The following is a 17,223-nucleotide window of genomic DNA, read 5'->3' as shown; positions in this document are numbered from 1 at the left end:
GGTACATACAGCTTTTGGAGCAACATATGTTGTCATCTAAGCAACGTTATCATGGACGCCCCTGCTTATTTCAGCAAGACAATTCCAAGCCACGTGTTACAACAGTGTGGTTTAGTAAAAAAAGAGTGTGGGTACTTTCCTGGCCTGCCTGCAGTCCAGACCTGTCTCCCGTGGAAAATGTGTGGCGCATTATGAAGCGTAAAATAGGACAGCGGAGACCCCGGACTGTTGAAGGACTGAAGCTCTACATAAAACAAGAATGGGAAAGAATTCCACTTTCAAAGCTTCAACAATTAGTTTCCTCAGTTCCCAAACGTTTATTGAGTGTTGTTAAAAGAAAAGGTGATGTAACACAGTGGTGAACATGCCCTTTCCCAACTACTTTGGCACATGACATTCTAAGTTAATTATTATTTGCAGAAAAAAAAAAGTTTATGAGTTTGAACATGAAATATGTTGTCTTTGTAGCATATTCAACTGAATATGGCTTGAAAAGGATTTGCAAATCATTGTATTCTGTTTATATTTACATCTAACACAATTTCCCAACTCATATGGAAACGGGGTTTGTAGTATGTGATGTAAGTATTGTAGTATGTGATGTAAGTATTGTAGTATGTGATGTAAGTATTGTAGTATGTGATGTAAGTATTGTAGTATGTGATGTAAGTATGTTAGTATGTGATGTAAGTATGTTAGTATGTGATGTAAGTATGTGATGTAAGTATTGTAGTATGTGATGTAAGTATTGTAGTATGTGATGTAAGTATTGTAGTATGTGATGTAAGTATTGTAGTATGTGATGTAAGTATTGTAGTATGTGATGTAAGTATTGTAGTATGTGATGTAAGTATTGTAGTATGTGATGTAAGTATGTTAGTATGTGATGTAAGTATGTTAGTATGTGATGTAAGTATTGTAGTATGTGATGTAAGTATTGTAGTATGTGATGTAAGTATGTTAGTATGTGATGTAAGTATGTTAGTATGTGATGTAAGTATGTGATGTAAGTATTGTAGTATGTGATGTAAGTATTGTAGTATGTGATGTAAGTATGTTAGTATGTGATGTAAGTATGTGATGTAAGTATTGTAGTATGTGATGTAAGTATTGTAGTATGTGATGTAAGTATGTTAGTATGTGATGTAAGTATGTTAGTATGTGATGTAAGTATGTTAGTATGTGATGTAAGTATTGTAGTATGTGATGTAAGTATTGTAGTATGTGATGTAAGTATGTTAGTATGTGATGTAAGTATGTAGTATGTGATGTAAGTATGTTAGTATGTGATGTAAGTATTGTAGTATGTGATGTAAGTATGTTAGTATGTGATGTAAGTATGTTAGTATGTGATGTAAGTATGTTAGTATGTGATGTAAGTATTGTAGTATGTGATGTAAGTATGTTAGTATGTGATGTAAGTATTGTAGTATGTGATGTAAGTATGTTAGTATGTGATGTATTGTAGTATGTGATGTAAGTATTGTAGTATGTGATGTAAGTATGTTAGTATGTGATGTAAGTATTGTATTATGTGATGTAAGTATGTTAGTATGTGATGTAAGTATGTTAGTATGTAATGTAAGTATGTTAGTATGTGATGTAAGTATGTTAGTATGTGATGTAAGTATGTTAGTATGTGATGTAAGTATGTTAGTATGTGATGTAAGTATGTTAGTATGTGATGTAAGTATGTTAGTATGTGATGTAAGTATGTTAGTATGTGATGTAAGTGTGTTAGTATGTGATGTAAGTATGTTAGTATGTAATGTAAGTATGTTAGTATGTGATGTAAGTATGTTAGTATGTGATGTAAGTATGTTAGTATGTGATGTAAGTATGTTAGTATGTGATGTAAGTATGTTAGTATGTGATGTAAGTATGTTAGTATGTGATGTAAGTATGTTAGTATGTGATGTAAGTATGTTAGTATGTGATGTAAGTATGTTAGTATGTGATGTAAGTATGTTAGTATGTGATGTAAGTATGTTAGTATGTGATGTAAGTATGTTAGTATGTGATGTAAGTATGTTAGTATGTGACGTAAGTATGTTAGTATGTGATGTAAGTATGTTAGTATGTGGCTGTGCAGACACACCTTCTGGCAGTACCGCAAGGAGCACCCGGGCACCAAAGTGGGTGAGCCTCCTCCCGATGGCCAGCCGGGCTTCAACAGTGGTGTGCTGCTGCTGCACCTGGCGGCCATGCGGGCGTCTGACCTCTACAACCGCCTGCTGCAGCCTCACCACCTGGGCGGGCTGGCCGAGCATTACCACTTCCGGGGTCACCTGGGGGACCAGGACTTCTTCACCATGGTGGGTATGGAGCACCCACACCTCTTCTACCCGCTGCCTTGTGGCTGGAACCGACAACTCTGCACCTGGTGGAGGGAGCACGGCTACGCTGAAGTCTTCCACTTGTACTACCGCTGTGACACACCCGTCTTTATTTACCACGGCAACTGTAACAGCGTCATACCCCATGATTGAACACACCCCTCTTTATTTACCACGGTAACTGTAACAGCGTCATACCCCATGATTGAACACACCCCTCTTTATTTACCCTGACAACTGTAACAGTGTCATACCCCATGATTGAACACACCCGTCTTTATTTACCCTGACAACTGTAACAGTGTCATACCCCATGATTGAACACACCCCTCTTTATTTACCACGGTAACTGTAACAGCGTCATACCCCATGATTGAACACACCCCTCTTTATTTACCCTGGCAACTGTAACAGTGTCATACCCCATGATTGAACACACCCCTCTTTATTTACCACGGTAACTGTAACAGCGTCATACCTGAAGATTGAACACACCCCTCTTTAATTACCACAGCAACTGTAACAGCGTCATACCCCATGATTGAACACACCCCTCTTTAATTACCACAGCAACTGTAACAGTGTCATACCCCATGATTGAACACACCCCTCTTTATTTACCATGGGAACTGTAACAGTGTCATACCCCATGATTGAACACACCCCTCTTTATTTACCATGGGAACTGTAACAGTGTCATACCCCATGATTGAACACACCCCTCTTTATTTACCATGGCAACTGTAACAGCGTCATACCTGAAGATTGAACACACCGCTCTTTATTTACCACAGCAACTGTAACAGTGTCATACCCCATGATTGAACACACCCCTCTTTATTTACCATGGGAACTGTAACAGTGTCATACCCCATGATTGAACACACCCCTCTTTATTTACCATGGCAACTGTAACAGCGTCATACCTGAAGATTGATCACACCGCTCTTTATTTACCACAGCAACTGTAACAGTGTCATACCTGAAGATTGAACACACCCCTCTTTATTTACCACAGCAACTGTAACAGTGTCATACCCCATGATTGAACACACCCCTCTTTATTTACCACAGCAACTGTAACAGTGTCATACCCCATGATTGAACACACCCCTCTTTATTTACCATGGCAACTGTAACAGTGTCATACCTGAAGATTGGACACACCCCTCTTTATTTACCACGGCAACTGTAACAGCGTCATACTTGATTGAACACACCCTTCTTTATTTACCACGGTAACTGTAACAGCGTCATACCCCATGATTGAACACACCCCTCTTTATTTACCCTGACAACTGTAACAGCGTCATACCTGAAGATTGAACACACCCCTCTTTATTTACCACGGCAACTGTAACAGTGTCATACCTGAAGATTGAACACACCCCTCTTTATTTACCCTGACAACTGTAACGGTGTCATACCTGAAGATTGAACACACCCCTCTTTATTTACCACGGCAACTGTAACAGCGTCACACTTGAAGATTGAACACACCCCTCTTTATTTACCCTGACAACTGTAACAGTGTCATACCCCATGATTGAACACACCCCTCTTTATTTACCCTGACAACTGTAACAGTGTCATACCCCATGATTGAACACACCCCTCTTTATTTACCACGGCAACTGTAACAGCGTCACACTTGAAGATTGAACACACCCCTCTTTATTTACCACGGCAACTGTAACAGTGTCATACCCCATGATTGAACACACCCCTCTTTATTTACCACGGCAACTGTAACAGCGTCACACTTGAAGATTGAACACACCCCTCTTTATTTACCACGGCAACTGTAACAGCGTCATACCCCATGATTGAACACACCCCTCTTTATTTACCACGGCAACTGTAACAGCGTCATACTTGAAGATTGAACACACCCCTCTTTATTTACCACGGCAACTGTAACAGTGTCATACCCGATAATTGAACACACCCCTCTTTATTTACCACGGCAACTGTAACAGTGACATACCCGATAATTGAACACACCCCTCTTTATTTACCATGGCAACTGTAACAGTGTCATACTTGAAGATTGAACACACCCCTTTTTATTTACCACAGCAACTGTAACAGCGTCATACCTGAAGATTGAACACACCCCTCTTTATTTACCACAGCAACTGTAACAGTGTCATACCTGAAGATTGAACACACCCCTCTTTGTTTACCACAGCAACTGTAACAGTGTCATACCTGAAGATTGAACACACCCCTCTTTATTTACCATGGCAACTGTAACAGTGTCATACCTGAAGATTGAACACACCCCTCTTTATTTACCATGGCAACTGTAACAGTGTCATACCTGAAGATTGAACACACCCCTCTTTGTTTACCACGGCAACTGTAACAGCGTCATACCCCATGATTGAACACACCCCTCTTTATTTACCACAGCAACTGTAACAGTGTCATACCTGAAGATTGAACACACCCCTCTTTATTTACCACAGCAACTGTAACAGTGTCATACCTGAAGATTGAACACACCCCTCTTTATTTACCACAGCAACTGTAACAGTGTCATACCTGAAGATTGAACACACTCCTCTTTATTTACCATGGCAACTGTAACAGTGTCATACCTGAAGATTGAACACACCCCTCTTTATTTACCACGGCAACTGTAACAGTGTCATACCTGAAGATTGAACACACCCCTCTTTATTTACCATGGCAACTGTAACAGTGTCATACCTGAAGATTGAACACACCCCTCTTTGTTTACCACGGCAACTGTAACAGCGTCATACCCCATGATTGAACACACCCCTCTTTATTTACCACAGCAACTGTAACAGTGTCATACCTGAAGATTGAACACACCCCTCTTTATTTACCACAGCAACTGTAACAGTGTCATACCTGAAGATTGAACACACCCCTCTTTATTTACCACAGCAACTGTAACAGTGTCATACCTGAAGATTGAACACACCCCTCTTTATTTACCATGGCAACTGTAACAGTGTCATACCTGAAGATTGAACACACCCCTCTTTATTTACCACGGCAACTGTAACAGTGTCATACCTGAAGATTGAACACACCCCTCTTTATTTACCATGGCAACTGTAACAGTGTCATACCTGAAGATTGAACACACCCCTCTTTATTTACCACGGCAACTGTAACAGTGTCATACCTGAAGATTGAACACACCCCTCTTTATTTACCACAGCAACTGTAACAGTGTCATACCTGAAGATTGAACACACCCCTCTTTATTTACCATGGCAACTGTAACAGTGTCATACCTGAAGATTGAACACACCCCTCTTTATTTACCACAGCAACTGTAACAGTGTCATACCTGAAGATTGAACACACCCCTCTTTATTTACCACAGCAACTGTAACAGTGTCATACCTGAAGATTGAACACACCCCTCTTTATTTACCATGGCAACTGTAACAGTGTCATACCTGAAGATTGAACACACCCCTCTTTATTTACCACGGCAACTGTAACAGTGTCATACCCCATGATTGAACACACCCCTCTTTATTTACCACAGCAACTGTAACAGTGTCATACCTGAAGATTGAACACACCCCTCTTTATTTACCACAGCAACTGTAACAGCGTCATACCTGAAGATTGAACACACCCCTCTTTATTTACCACAGCAACTGTAACAGCGTCATACCTGAAGATTGAACACACCCCTCTTTATTTACCACAGCAACTGTAACAGCGTCATACCTGAAGATTGAACACACCCCTCTTTATTTACCACAGCAACTGTAACAGTGTCATACCTGAAGATTGAACACACCCCTCTTTATTTACCATGGCAACTGTAACAGTGTCATACCTGAAGATTGAACACACCCCTCTTTATTTACCACAGCAACTGTAACAGTGTCATACCTGAAGATTGAACACACCCCTCTTTATTTACCACAGCAACTGTAACAGTGTCATACCTGAAGATTGAACACACCCCTCTTTATTTACCACAGCAACTGTAACAGTGTCATACCTGAAGATTGAACACACCCCTCTTTATTTACCACAGCAACTGTAACAGTGTCATACCTGAAGATTGAACACACCCCTCTTTGTTTACCACGGCAACTGTAACAGCGTCATACCCCATGATTGAACACACCCCTCTTTATTGAAGGCACAAAACAGGAAGTAGACGCTCACCTGCAGTCAGCAAACAATAACACACCTTTTCAGTCCTCTGCTGGTGTTTGTTGAAAGTTGTTTTTGTCACGGCCGGCAGCCAAAAAACCTCATAAAGCAGCCACACCCTTTTTCTGAGCACAGGAACAATTCTCTAGTAGTCCGGAATTTACCTTACGTGAAAATCTCCCTTAACTTATCTTATTTGTTTGTGCTGCAAAACGTTTGGTTTATTATAGTTTTATTATAATTGTATTAGTATTATTATAGTTTTATCATTATTTTATCATCATTTTATTATAATTCTGTTAGTTTTATTATAATTTTATTTTAGATGTGTTAGTTATTTTTGTTTTATTATAGTTTTATTATAATTATGTTACAAATGTATATTTTTAAAAGTTGTATTATAATTGTATTATAGTTTTATTATAGTGTTCTTATAATTCTATTATAGTTTTATGATTGTTTTAATTATCGTTCTGTTAGTTTTATTATAGTTGTATTGTAGTTTTATTATGGTTTTATTAGTGTTATTATAATTATAGTTTTATTATAGTTCTGTCAGGTTTTTTATAGTGTTATTAAAATTATTAACTAGTGCTAACAACAATATTAACTAGTGCTAAAAGCATTAATAATTCGCGCTAACAACAATATTAACGACTGTTAAAGTGTTAATAAGTTATTATTATAATTATAGTTTTATTATAGTTCTGTCAGGTTTTTTATAGTGTTATTAAAATTATTAACTAGTGCTAACAACAATATTAACTAGTGCTAAAAGCATTAATAATTCGCGCTAACAACAATATTAACGACTGTTAAAGTGTTAATAACTTGCGCTAAACAACAATATTAGCTAGCGCTAACAACAGTATTAACCAGTACTAAAAACTTTATTAACTAGTGGAAACAACAATATTAACCAGTTATAAAAACATTATTCACTAGCGCTAACAACATTAACTAGTGCTAAAATAATTATTTACCAGCACTATCAACAATATTAACCACTGCTAACACAATTATTAACTAGTGCTAAAAGCATTATACACTAGTACTAACAACAATATTATCTAGCGCTAACTACTGCTAACACAATTATTAACTAGTGCTAAAAGTATTATTAACTAGCGCTAACAACAATATCAACTACTGCTAAAAGCATAATTAACTCGCTCTTACAACAATATTAATTAGTGGTAAAAGCATTAACTCGTGCTAACAGCAATATTAACTAGTGTTAAAGCTTTATTAACGCGACATAAACAACAATATTAACTAGCGCTAACAGCATTGTTAACTCGCGCTTACAACAATATTAGTGCTAAAAGCATTAACTCGCGCTAACAACAATATTAACTAGTGTTAAAGCATTATTAATTCACGCTAAACAACAATATTAACTAGTGTTAAAGCATCATTAACTTACGCTAAACAGCATTATTAACTTGCGCTAACAACAATATTAATAATAATTAACTTGTGCTGACAATATTACCGAGTGCTAAAAGCATTCTCAACTCGCGCTAACAAAATATTATGTAGTAGTAAAGCATTATTAACTTGCGCTAAACAACAATATTAACTTGCACAAACAACAATATTAACTAGCGCCAGAAGCATTATTAACTTGCACGAACAACAATATTAACTAGCGCTAAACGCATTATTAACTCGCGCTAACAAGAATATTAACAAGTGCTAAAATCATTATTAACTCGCGCTAACAATATTAACAAGTGCTAAAATCATTATTAACTCGCGCTAACAACAATATTAACAAGTGCTAAAATCCTTATTAACTCGCGCTAACAACAATATTAACTAGTGCTAAAATCCTTATTAACTCGCGCTAACAAAATATTAAGTAGTAGTAAAGCATTATTAACTTGCGCTAAACATTAACTTGCACAAACAACAATATTAACTAGCGCCAGAAGCATTATTAACTTGCACGAACAACAATATTAACTAGCGCTAAAATCATTATTAACCCGCGCTGACAATATTAACAAGTGCTAAAATCATTATTAACTCGCGCTAACAACAATATTAACAAGTGCTAAAATCCTTATTAACTGGCGCTAACAACAATATTAAGTAGTGCTAAAATCATTATTAACTGGCGCTAACAACGTGCATTCAGCAAGAGTCTGCAACGTGTCGTAGCTCCTATAGCAAACTGCTGATGATGTGGCTTGGCAACAGGCGCCACCTTTCAAAGACACATACACTCGCACTCTGATCTCATGAAACATCAAACCAGGAGAGCTCATTTCAAGGTTCTTTGGATTTGATTCAAAACTTTTGAGGACAAACACGATCTAAAAGGAATACGCGACATGAACTGATCTACTTGTTCCCTGACTGTGGTGTTGAAGGCTGGAGCTGGAGTCACACACACACACACACACACACACACACACACACACACACACACACACACACACACACACACACACACACACACACACACACACACACACACACACACACACACACACACACACACACACACACACACACACACAAGATGGACTAAGGGTTTTGGCTCCAAATGGAGATCATTGAAGGTAAATAAATCTTCCTGATTGATTGCACTTTACAATCATAGAAATGTTGTTTGTACAATAATAGAAATAATGTTTTTTTGTAATAATAGAAATGTTTTTATAATAATAAAATCATCTTTACAATAATAGAAATAATGTGTACACAATAATGAAATTATCTTTACAATAATAGGATTTTTGTAATAATAGAAATGTTTTACAACACTAAAATCATCTTTACAATAATAGAAATAATGTGTATACAAGAATAAAATCATCTTTACAATAATAGAAATCCTCTTCTTTGCAATAATACACAAATGAGCATTATTAAAAAATGTGTGACCACTTTATTAATTTCTCAGGTAATCGATTGTTGCTCAACATGTTTCATTATTTATGTTTTGTATGAATTTGAACAATTAAACGATGACTGATCATATTTTCGTTATTTCAATGATTTCTTGTGAAACAAACTTTTACATGACTTTTAAAAAGTCGAAGCAAAGTTGTGTATGAAACATATTTTTATGCTGCGTATGCATTTGATAAATGTACACTTTTATTTTTTGAAACAAGAAGTTCTTGTGAGTATTCTAAATTGTACTACGATGTGTTGTGTAACATGTTTTTGTATGTCTTTTATAGTTTTTGACACTTAACCTTTAATATGTTACAGTGATTTGTTGTGTAACATGTTTTTGTCAGTAGTAGTTGTATGTTGAGTTATGTTTCACCTTCAGTATGTTACAGTAATGTGTTGTGTAACATGTTTTTGTATGTCTTTTATAGTTTTTGACACTTAACCTTCAATATGTTACAGTATGTGTTGTGTAACATGTTTTTGTCAGTAGTAGTTGTATGATCAGTTGTTTCACCTTCAGTATGTTACAGTAATGTGTTGTGTAACATGTTTTTGTCAGTGGTAGTTGTATGATCAGTTATGTTTCCCTTTAAATATGTTATTGTATTGTGTTGTGTAACATGTTTTTGTCAGTAGTAGTTGTATGATCAGTTGTTTCACCTTTAATATGTTACAGTAATGTGTTTTGTAACATGTTTTTGTCAGTGGTAGTTGTATGATCAGTTATGTTTCCCTTTAAATATGTTATTGTATTGTGTTGTGTAACATGTTTTTGTCAGTAGTAGTTGTATATGTTTCACCTTAAGTATGTTACAGTAATGTGTTTTGTAACATGTTTTATCAGTAGTAGTTGTATGATCAATTATGTTTCACCTTCAATATGTTACGGTTATGTGTTGTGTAACATGTTTTGGTCAGTGGTAATTGTATGATCAATTGTTTCACTTTTTATATGTTACAGTAATGTGTTGTGTCACATGTTTGTGTCAGTAGTAATTTTATGATCAGTTATGTTTCACCTTCGATATTTTACAGTAATGCGTTGTGTAACATGTTTTTGTCAATAGTAGTAATTATATGATAATTTATGTTTACCCTTAAATATGTTACAGTTATGTGTTGTGTAACAGGTTTTTGTCAGTAGTAATTGTATGATCAGTTGTTTCACCTTTAATATGTTAAAGTTATGTGTTGTGTAATATGTTTTTGTCAGTAATAGTTGTATATGTTTCACCTTAAGTATGTTACAGTAATGTGTTGTGTCACATGTTTGTGTCAGTAGTAATTTTATGATCAGTTATGTTTCACCTTCAATATTTTACAGTAATGTGTTGTGTAACATGTTTTTGTCAATAGTAGTAATTCTATGATCATTTATGTTTCACCTTAAGTATGTTACAGTAATGTGTTGTGTAACATGTTTTTGTCAGTGGTAGTTGTATGATCAGTTATGTTTCCCTTTAAATATGTTATTGTATTGTGTTGTGTAACATGTTTTCGTCAGTATTAGTTGTATATATTTCACCTTAAGTATGTTACAGTTATGTGTTGTGTAACATGTTTTTGTCAGTGGTAATTGTATGATCAGTTGTTTCACCTTTAGTATGTTACAGTTATGTGTTGTGTAACATGTTTTTGTCATTAGTAGTTGTATGGTATTATAACGTACACATATAAACAGAAAAATTAAATTTTTATCATAATTTACACATATAAACATATCAATATTCCATTTTTATTATAATGTACACATATAAACAGATATAAACATATAATGTAAACATATAAATATTAGAAATATTACATTTGTATTAACATAAACAGAAAAATTAAATTTTTATCATAGTGTACACATATAAACATATCAATATTCCATTTGTATTATAATGTACACATATAAACAGATATAAACATACAATGTACACATATAAACATTGAAATATTACATTTGTATTAACATAAACAGAAAAATTTAATTTTTATCATAATTTCTACATATAAACATATCAATATTACATTTTTATTACAATGTACAGATATAAAGATAGAAATATTATTTCTTTTATTTTAGGTACATGTAGAAATATAGAAATCTATCATTTTAGTACTCATAATAGAAATATTACTGTACATCAACATAGACATTTGACCTTGAAGTATGAATATATTCCTCCAACATTTGATATTATTGATGTTTATGTCACAGAAATGTCTTCCTTCACGCGCGGCCATTTGACCTTGAAATGAAAGAAGAAGACCTGGGTAGAATATTTGCTATTATTCCTGCTCTGATGATGTTTGGAGCGTTACTTTGTGAGTGACTCACACATTTGGCTGACACACTTTCCACAAAGGATGACCTACATTCTCTCTGCTCTCCCTTCCTCACACCTCTCTGCCCTCCTTTCTCTCACCTTCTTTCACGCCGATAACCATTTGGAACAAGAAGCATTGTGGTCCTCACATGTCCCACGTCTTCTTGTGCTGTGATGACATCATCCCGTCTTTCTTGTCGTGTCAGGACTCACGCAGGAACAAGCATTAACATCATCAACATCCTAATGGTGGTAGAGCAGTTTGTGGAGCTGAGCCGGAAGGCAAAGCTCTCAATTTACCGCTCGAACTACCTTCCCATGACACAAAGGACAAGATCACGGGTACAAACGGCCGAGCTCAAAGCCGCTGCTCCTCCACATGGAGAGGAGCCAGATGAGGTGGTTCGGGCATCTGGTCAGGATGCCACCTGAACTCCTCCCTAGGGAGGTGTTTAGGGCACGTCCAACCGGTAGGAGGCCACGGGGAAGACCCAGGACACGTTGGGAAGACTATGTCTCCCGGCTTACCTGGGAACGCCTCGGGATCCCCCGGGAGGAACTGGACCAAGTGGCTGGGGAGAGGGAAGTCTTGGGTTTCTTTGCTTAGGCTGCTGCCCCCGCGACCCCACCTCAGATAAGTGGAAGAAGATGGATGGAGGGATGGATCATTAACATTGTTAGCAGCATTAGCAGTATAAGCATCATTAACATCATTAGCAGCATGAACATCGTTAGCAGCATTAGCAGCAGTAGCATCATTAAAACCATTAGAATCATTAACATCATTAGCATCATTAACATCATTAGCAACATTAGCAGCCTTAACATCGTTAGCAGCATTAGCATCATTAACATCATTAGCAGCATAAGCATCATTAACGTTGTTGGCAGCATAAGCATTAGTAACATCATTAGCATTATTAGCATCGTTAGCAGCATTAGCATCATCAACATCATTAAGATCATTAGCGGTATTAACATCATAAACGTCGTAAGCATCATTAACATCATTAGCATTGTCAATACCGTTAGCAGCATGAGCATCATCAACATCATTACCATCATTAACATCATTAGCGGTATTAACATCATAAACGTCGTTAGCAGCATAAGCATCATTAACATCATTAGCAACATCAGCATCATTAGCAGCCTTAACATCGTTAGCAGCATTAGCATCATTAACATCATTAGCAGCATAAGCATCATTAACGTTGTTGGCAGCATAAGCATTAGTAACATCATTAGCATTATTAGCATCGTTAGCAGCATTAGCATCATCAACATCATTAACATCATTAGCGGTATTAACATCATAAACGTCGTAAGCAGCATAAGCATCATTAGCATTGTCAATACCGTTAGCAGCATTAGCATCATCAACATCATTACCATCATTAACATCATTAGCGGTATTAACATCATAAACATCGTTAGCAGCATAAGCATCATTAACATCATTAGCAACAGCATCATTAGCAGCCTTAACATCGTTAGCAGCATTAGCATCATTAACATCATTAGCAGCATAAGCATCATTAACGTTGTTGGCAGCATAAGCATTAGTAACATCATTAGCATTATTAGCATCGTTAGCAGCATTAGCATCATCAACATCATTAAGATCATTAGCGGTATTAACATCATAAATGTCGTTAGCAGCATAAGCATCATTAACATCATTAGCATTGTCAATACCGTTAGCAGCATTAGCATCATTACCATCATTACCATCATTAGCGGTATTAACATCAGAAACATCGTTAGCAGCATAAGCATCATTAACATCATTAGCATTGTCAATACCGTTAGCAGCATTAGCATCATCAACATCATTACCATCATTAGCGGTATTAACATCAGAAACATCGTTAGCAGCATAAGCATCATTAACATCATTAGCAGCATAAGCATCATTAGCAGCCTCAACATCGTTAGCAGCATTAACATCATTAACATCATTAGCAGCATAAGCATCATTAACGTTGTTGGCAGCATAAGCATTAGTAACATCATTAGCATTATTAGCATCGTTAGCAGCATTAGCATCATCAACATCATTAACATCATTAGCGGTATTAACATCATAAACGTCGTTAGCAGCATAAGCATCATTAACATCATTAGCATTGTCAATACCGTTAGCAGCATTAGCATCATTACCATCATTAACATCATTAGCGGTATTAACATCATAAACATCGTTAGCAGCATAAGCATCATTAACATCATTAGCAGCATAAGCATCATTAACATTGTTGGCAGCATTAGCATCATCAACATCATTAACATCATTAGCATTGTCAATACCGTTAGCAGCATGAGCATCATCAACATCATTAGCATCATTAACATCATTAGTGGTATTAACATCATAAACGTCGTTAGCAGCATAAGCATCATTAACATCATTAACATTGTCAATATCGTTAGCAGTATTAGCATCATTATCCGTACAGTACTTCCTATACTGGAAAACACAATACTGTACAGTACTTCATATACTGTAAAGTACATAATGCTGTACAGTACTTGCTATATTGTAAAACACATAATACTGTACAGTACTACATAAACTGTAAAATCCATAATACTATACAGTACATCATACAGTGTAAAAACATAATACTGTACAGTACTTTATCATACAGTGTAAAAACATAATACTGTACAGTACTTTCTATTTTGTAAAATCTATGATATTGTACAGTACTTCATATACTGTAAAATCCACACTACTATGCAATACTTCCTATACTGTAAAACACAAAATACTGTACAGTACTACATATACAATAATACTGCAATGTACTTACTATACTGTAAAAACACATAATACAGTACAGTATTTCCAATGTAAAATCCATAAAACTGTACAGTACTTCATATACCGTAAAGCACATAATACTGTACAGCAGTGATCCCCAACCACCGGGCCGCAGAATAATTTTTTATACATTTTTATTAAATCAACATAAAAAACACAATATACACGTACAATTAGTGCACCAACCACAAAAACCTCCCTTTTTCATGACAAAGAAAAAAAAAAGGAGTGTGTTGGAACTTAGACTCTCAGTCAAATGTGTTGGAACTTAGACTCTCAGTCAAGTGTGTTGGAACTTAGACTCTCAGTCAAATGTGTTGGAACTTAGACTCTCAGTCAAGTGTGTTGGAACTTAGACTCTCAGTCCAGTGTGTTGGAACTTAGACTCTCAGTCAAATGTGTTGGAACTTAGACTCTCAGTCAAGTGTGTTGGAACTTAGACTCTCAGTCCAGTGTGTTGGAACTTAGACTCTCAGTCCAGTGTGTTGGAACTTAGACTCTCAGTCCAGTGTGTTGGAACTTAGACTCTCAGTCAAATGTGTTGGAACTTAGACTCTCAGTCAAGTGTGTTGGAACTTAGACTCTCAGTCCAGTGTGTTGGAACTTAGACTCTCAGTCAAGTGTGTTGGAACTTAGACTCTCAGTCAAGTGTGTTGGAACTTAGACTCTCGGTCAAGTGTGTTGGAACTTAGATTCTCAGTCCAGTGTGTTGGAACTTAGACTCTCAGTCCAGTGTGTTGGAACTTAGACTCTCAGTCCAGTGTGTTGGAACTTAGACTCTCAGTCCAGTGTGTTGGAACTTAGACTCTCAGTCCAGTGTGTTGGAACTTAGACTCTCAGTCAAATGTGTTGGAACTTAGACTCTCAGTACAGTGTGTTGGAACTTAGACTCTCAGTCCAGTGTGTTGGAACTTAGACTCTCGGTCAAGTGTGTTGGAACTTAGATTCTCAGTCCAGTGTGTTGGAACTTAGACTCTCAGTCCAGTGTGTTGGAACTTAGACTCTCAGTCAAATGTGTTGGAACTTAGACTCTCAGTACAGTGTGTTGGAACTTAGACTCTCAGTCCAGTGTGTTGGAACTTAGACTCTCAGTCAAATGTGTTGGAACTTAGACTCTCAGTCAAGTGTGTTGGAACTTAGACTCTCAGTCCAGTGTGTTGGAACTTAGACTCTCAGTCAAGTGTGTTGGAACTTAGACTCTCAGTCCAGTGTGTTGGAACTTAGACTCTCGGTCAAGTGTGTTGGAACTTAGATTCTCAGTCCAGTGTGTTGGAACTTAGACTCTCAGTCAAGTGTGTTGGAACTTAGACTCTCGGTCAAGTGTGTTGGAACTTAGACTCTCAGTCAAGTTTTGTTAGAACTTACACTCTCAATCCAGTGTGTTGGAACTTAGACTCTCAGTCAAATGTGTTGGAACTTAGACTCTCAGTCAAGTGTGTTGGAACTTAGACTCTCGGTCAAGTGTGTTGGAACTTAGATTCTCAGTCCAGTGTGTTGGAACTTAGACTCTCAGTCAAGTGTGTTGGAACTTAGACTCTCGGTCAAGTGTGTTGGAACTTAGATTCTCAGTCCAGTGTGTTGGAACTTAGACTCTCAGTCAAGTGTGTTGGAACTTAGACTCTCAGTCCAGTGTGTTGGAACTTAGACTCTCAGTCAAATGTGTTGGAACTTAGACTCTCAGTCAAGTGTGTTGGAACTTAGACTCTCGGTCAAGTGTGTTGGAACTTAGATTCTCAGTCCAGTGTGTTGGAACTTAGACTCTCAGTCAAGTGTGTTGGAACTTAGACTCTCGGTCAAGTGTGTTGGAACTTAGATTCTCAGTCCAGTGTGTTGGAACTTAGACTCTCAGTCAAGTGTGTTGGGACATAGCCACGCAGTCAAATATTTTGTAACTTAGACCTTCAGTCAAGTGTGTTGGAACTTGGACTGTCAGTCAAGTTTGTTTGGACTTAAACTCTCAGTCCAGTGTGTTGGAACTTAGACTCTCAGTCCAGTATGTTGGGACGTAGACTCACAGTCAAATGTGTTGTAACTTAGACTCACAGTGAAGTTTTTTGGAACTTAGACTCCCAGTCAAGTGTGTTAGAACTTAGACTCTCAGTCCAGTGTGTTGGAACTTAGACTCCCAGTCAAGTGTGTTAGAACTTAGGCTCCCAGTCAAGTGTGTTGGAACTTAGACTCCCAGTCAAGTGTGTTAGAACTTAGACTCTCAGTCAAGTGTGTTAGAACTTAGACTCTCAGTCCAGTGTGTTGGAACTTAGACTCCCAGTCAAGTGTGTTAGAACTTAGACTCCCAGTCAAGTGTGTTAGAACTTAGACTCCCAGTCAAGTGTGTTAGAACTTAGACTCCCAGTCAAGTGTGTTGGAACTTAGACTCCCAGTCAAGTGTGTTAGAACTTAGACTCCCAGTCAAGTGTGTTAGAACTTAGACTCCCAGTCAAGTGTGTTAGAACTTAGACTCCCAGTCAAGTGTGTTGGAACTTAGACTCTCAGTCAAGTGTGTTGGAACTTAGACTCTCAGTCCAGTGTGTTGGAACTTAGACTCTCAGTCAAGTGTGTTGGAACTTAGACTCTCAGTCCAGTGTGTTGGAACTTGGACATGAAACCTCCCCTTTCAGTTGTAATAATATCGATGAGAAGAATGATAACAAAAATGATGAGTGAGCGTCAT

General features: G+C 36.9%; 1 protein-coding gene across 1 annotated transcript in view; it reads left to right on the top strand.

The window, feature by feature from the left end:
- xxylt1 (xyloside xylosyltransferase 1) overlaps nt 1–4,815 on the top strand; it is a 53,565-nt gene extending 48,750 nt beyond the window's left edge. The window contains exon 6 of the mRNA XM_061883959.1: nt 2,093–4,815. Within this exon, the coding sequence (XP_061739943.1) occupies nt 2,093–2,489 (397 nt within the window). The 3' untranslated portion in view covers nt 2,490–4,815. The remainder of the gene's footprint in view (nt 1–2,092) is intronic.
- Nucleotides 4,816–17,223: the final 12,408 nt, after the last annotated feature.

This window comes from Nerophis ophidion, linkage group LG22, assembly GCF_033978795.1.
Source record: "Nerophis ophidion isolate RoL-2023_Sa linkage group LG22, RoL_Noph_v1.0, whole genome shotgun sequence".
Classification (NCBI taxonomy): Eukaryota; Metazoa; Chordata; class Actinopteri; order Syngnathiformes; family Syngnathidae; genus Nerophis; species Nerophis ophidion.
This window is presented reverse-complemented; position numbering and strand designations above follow the sequence as displayed.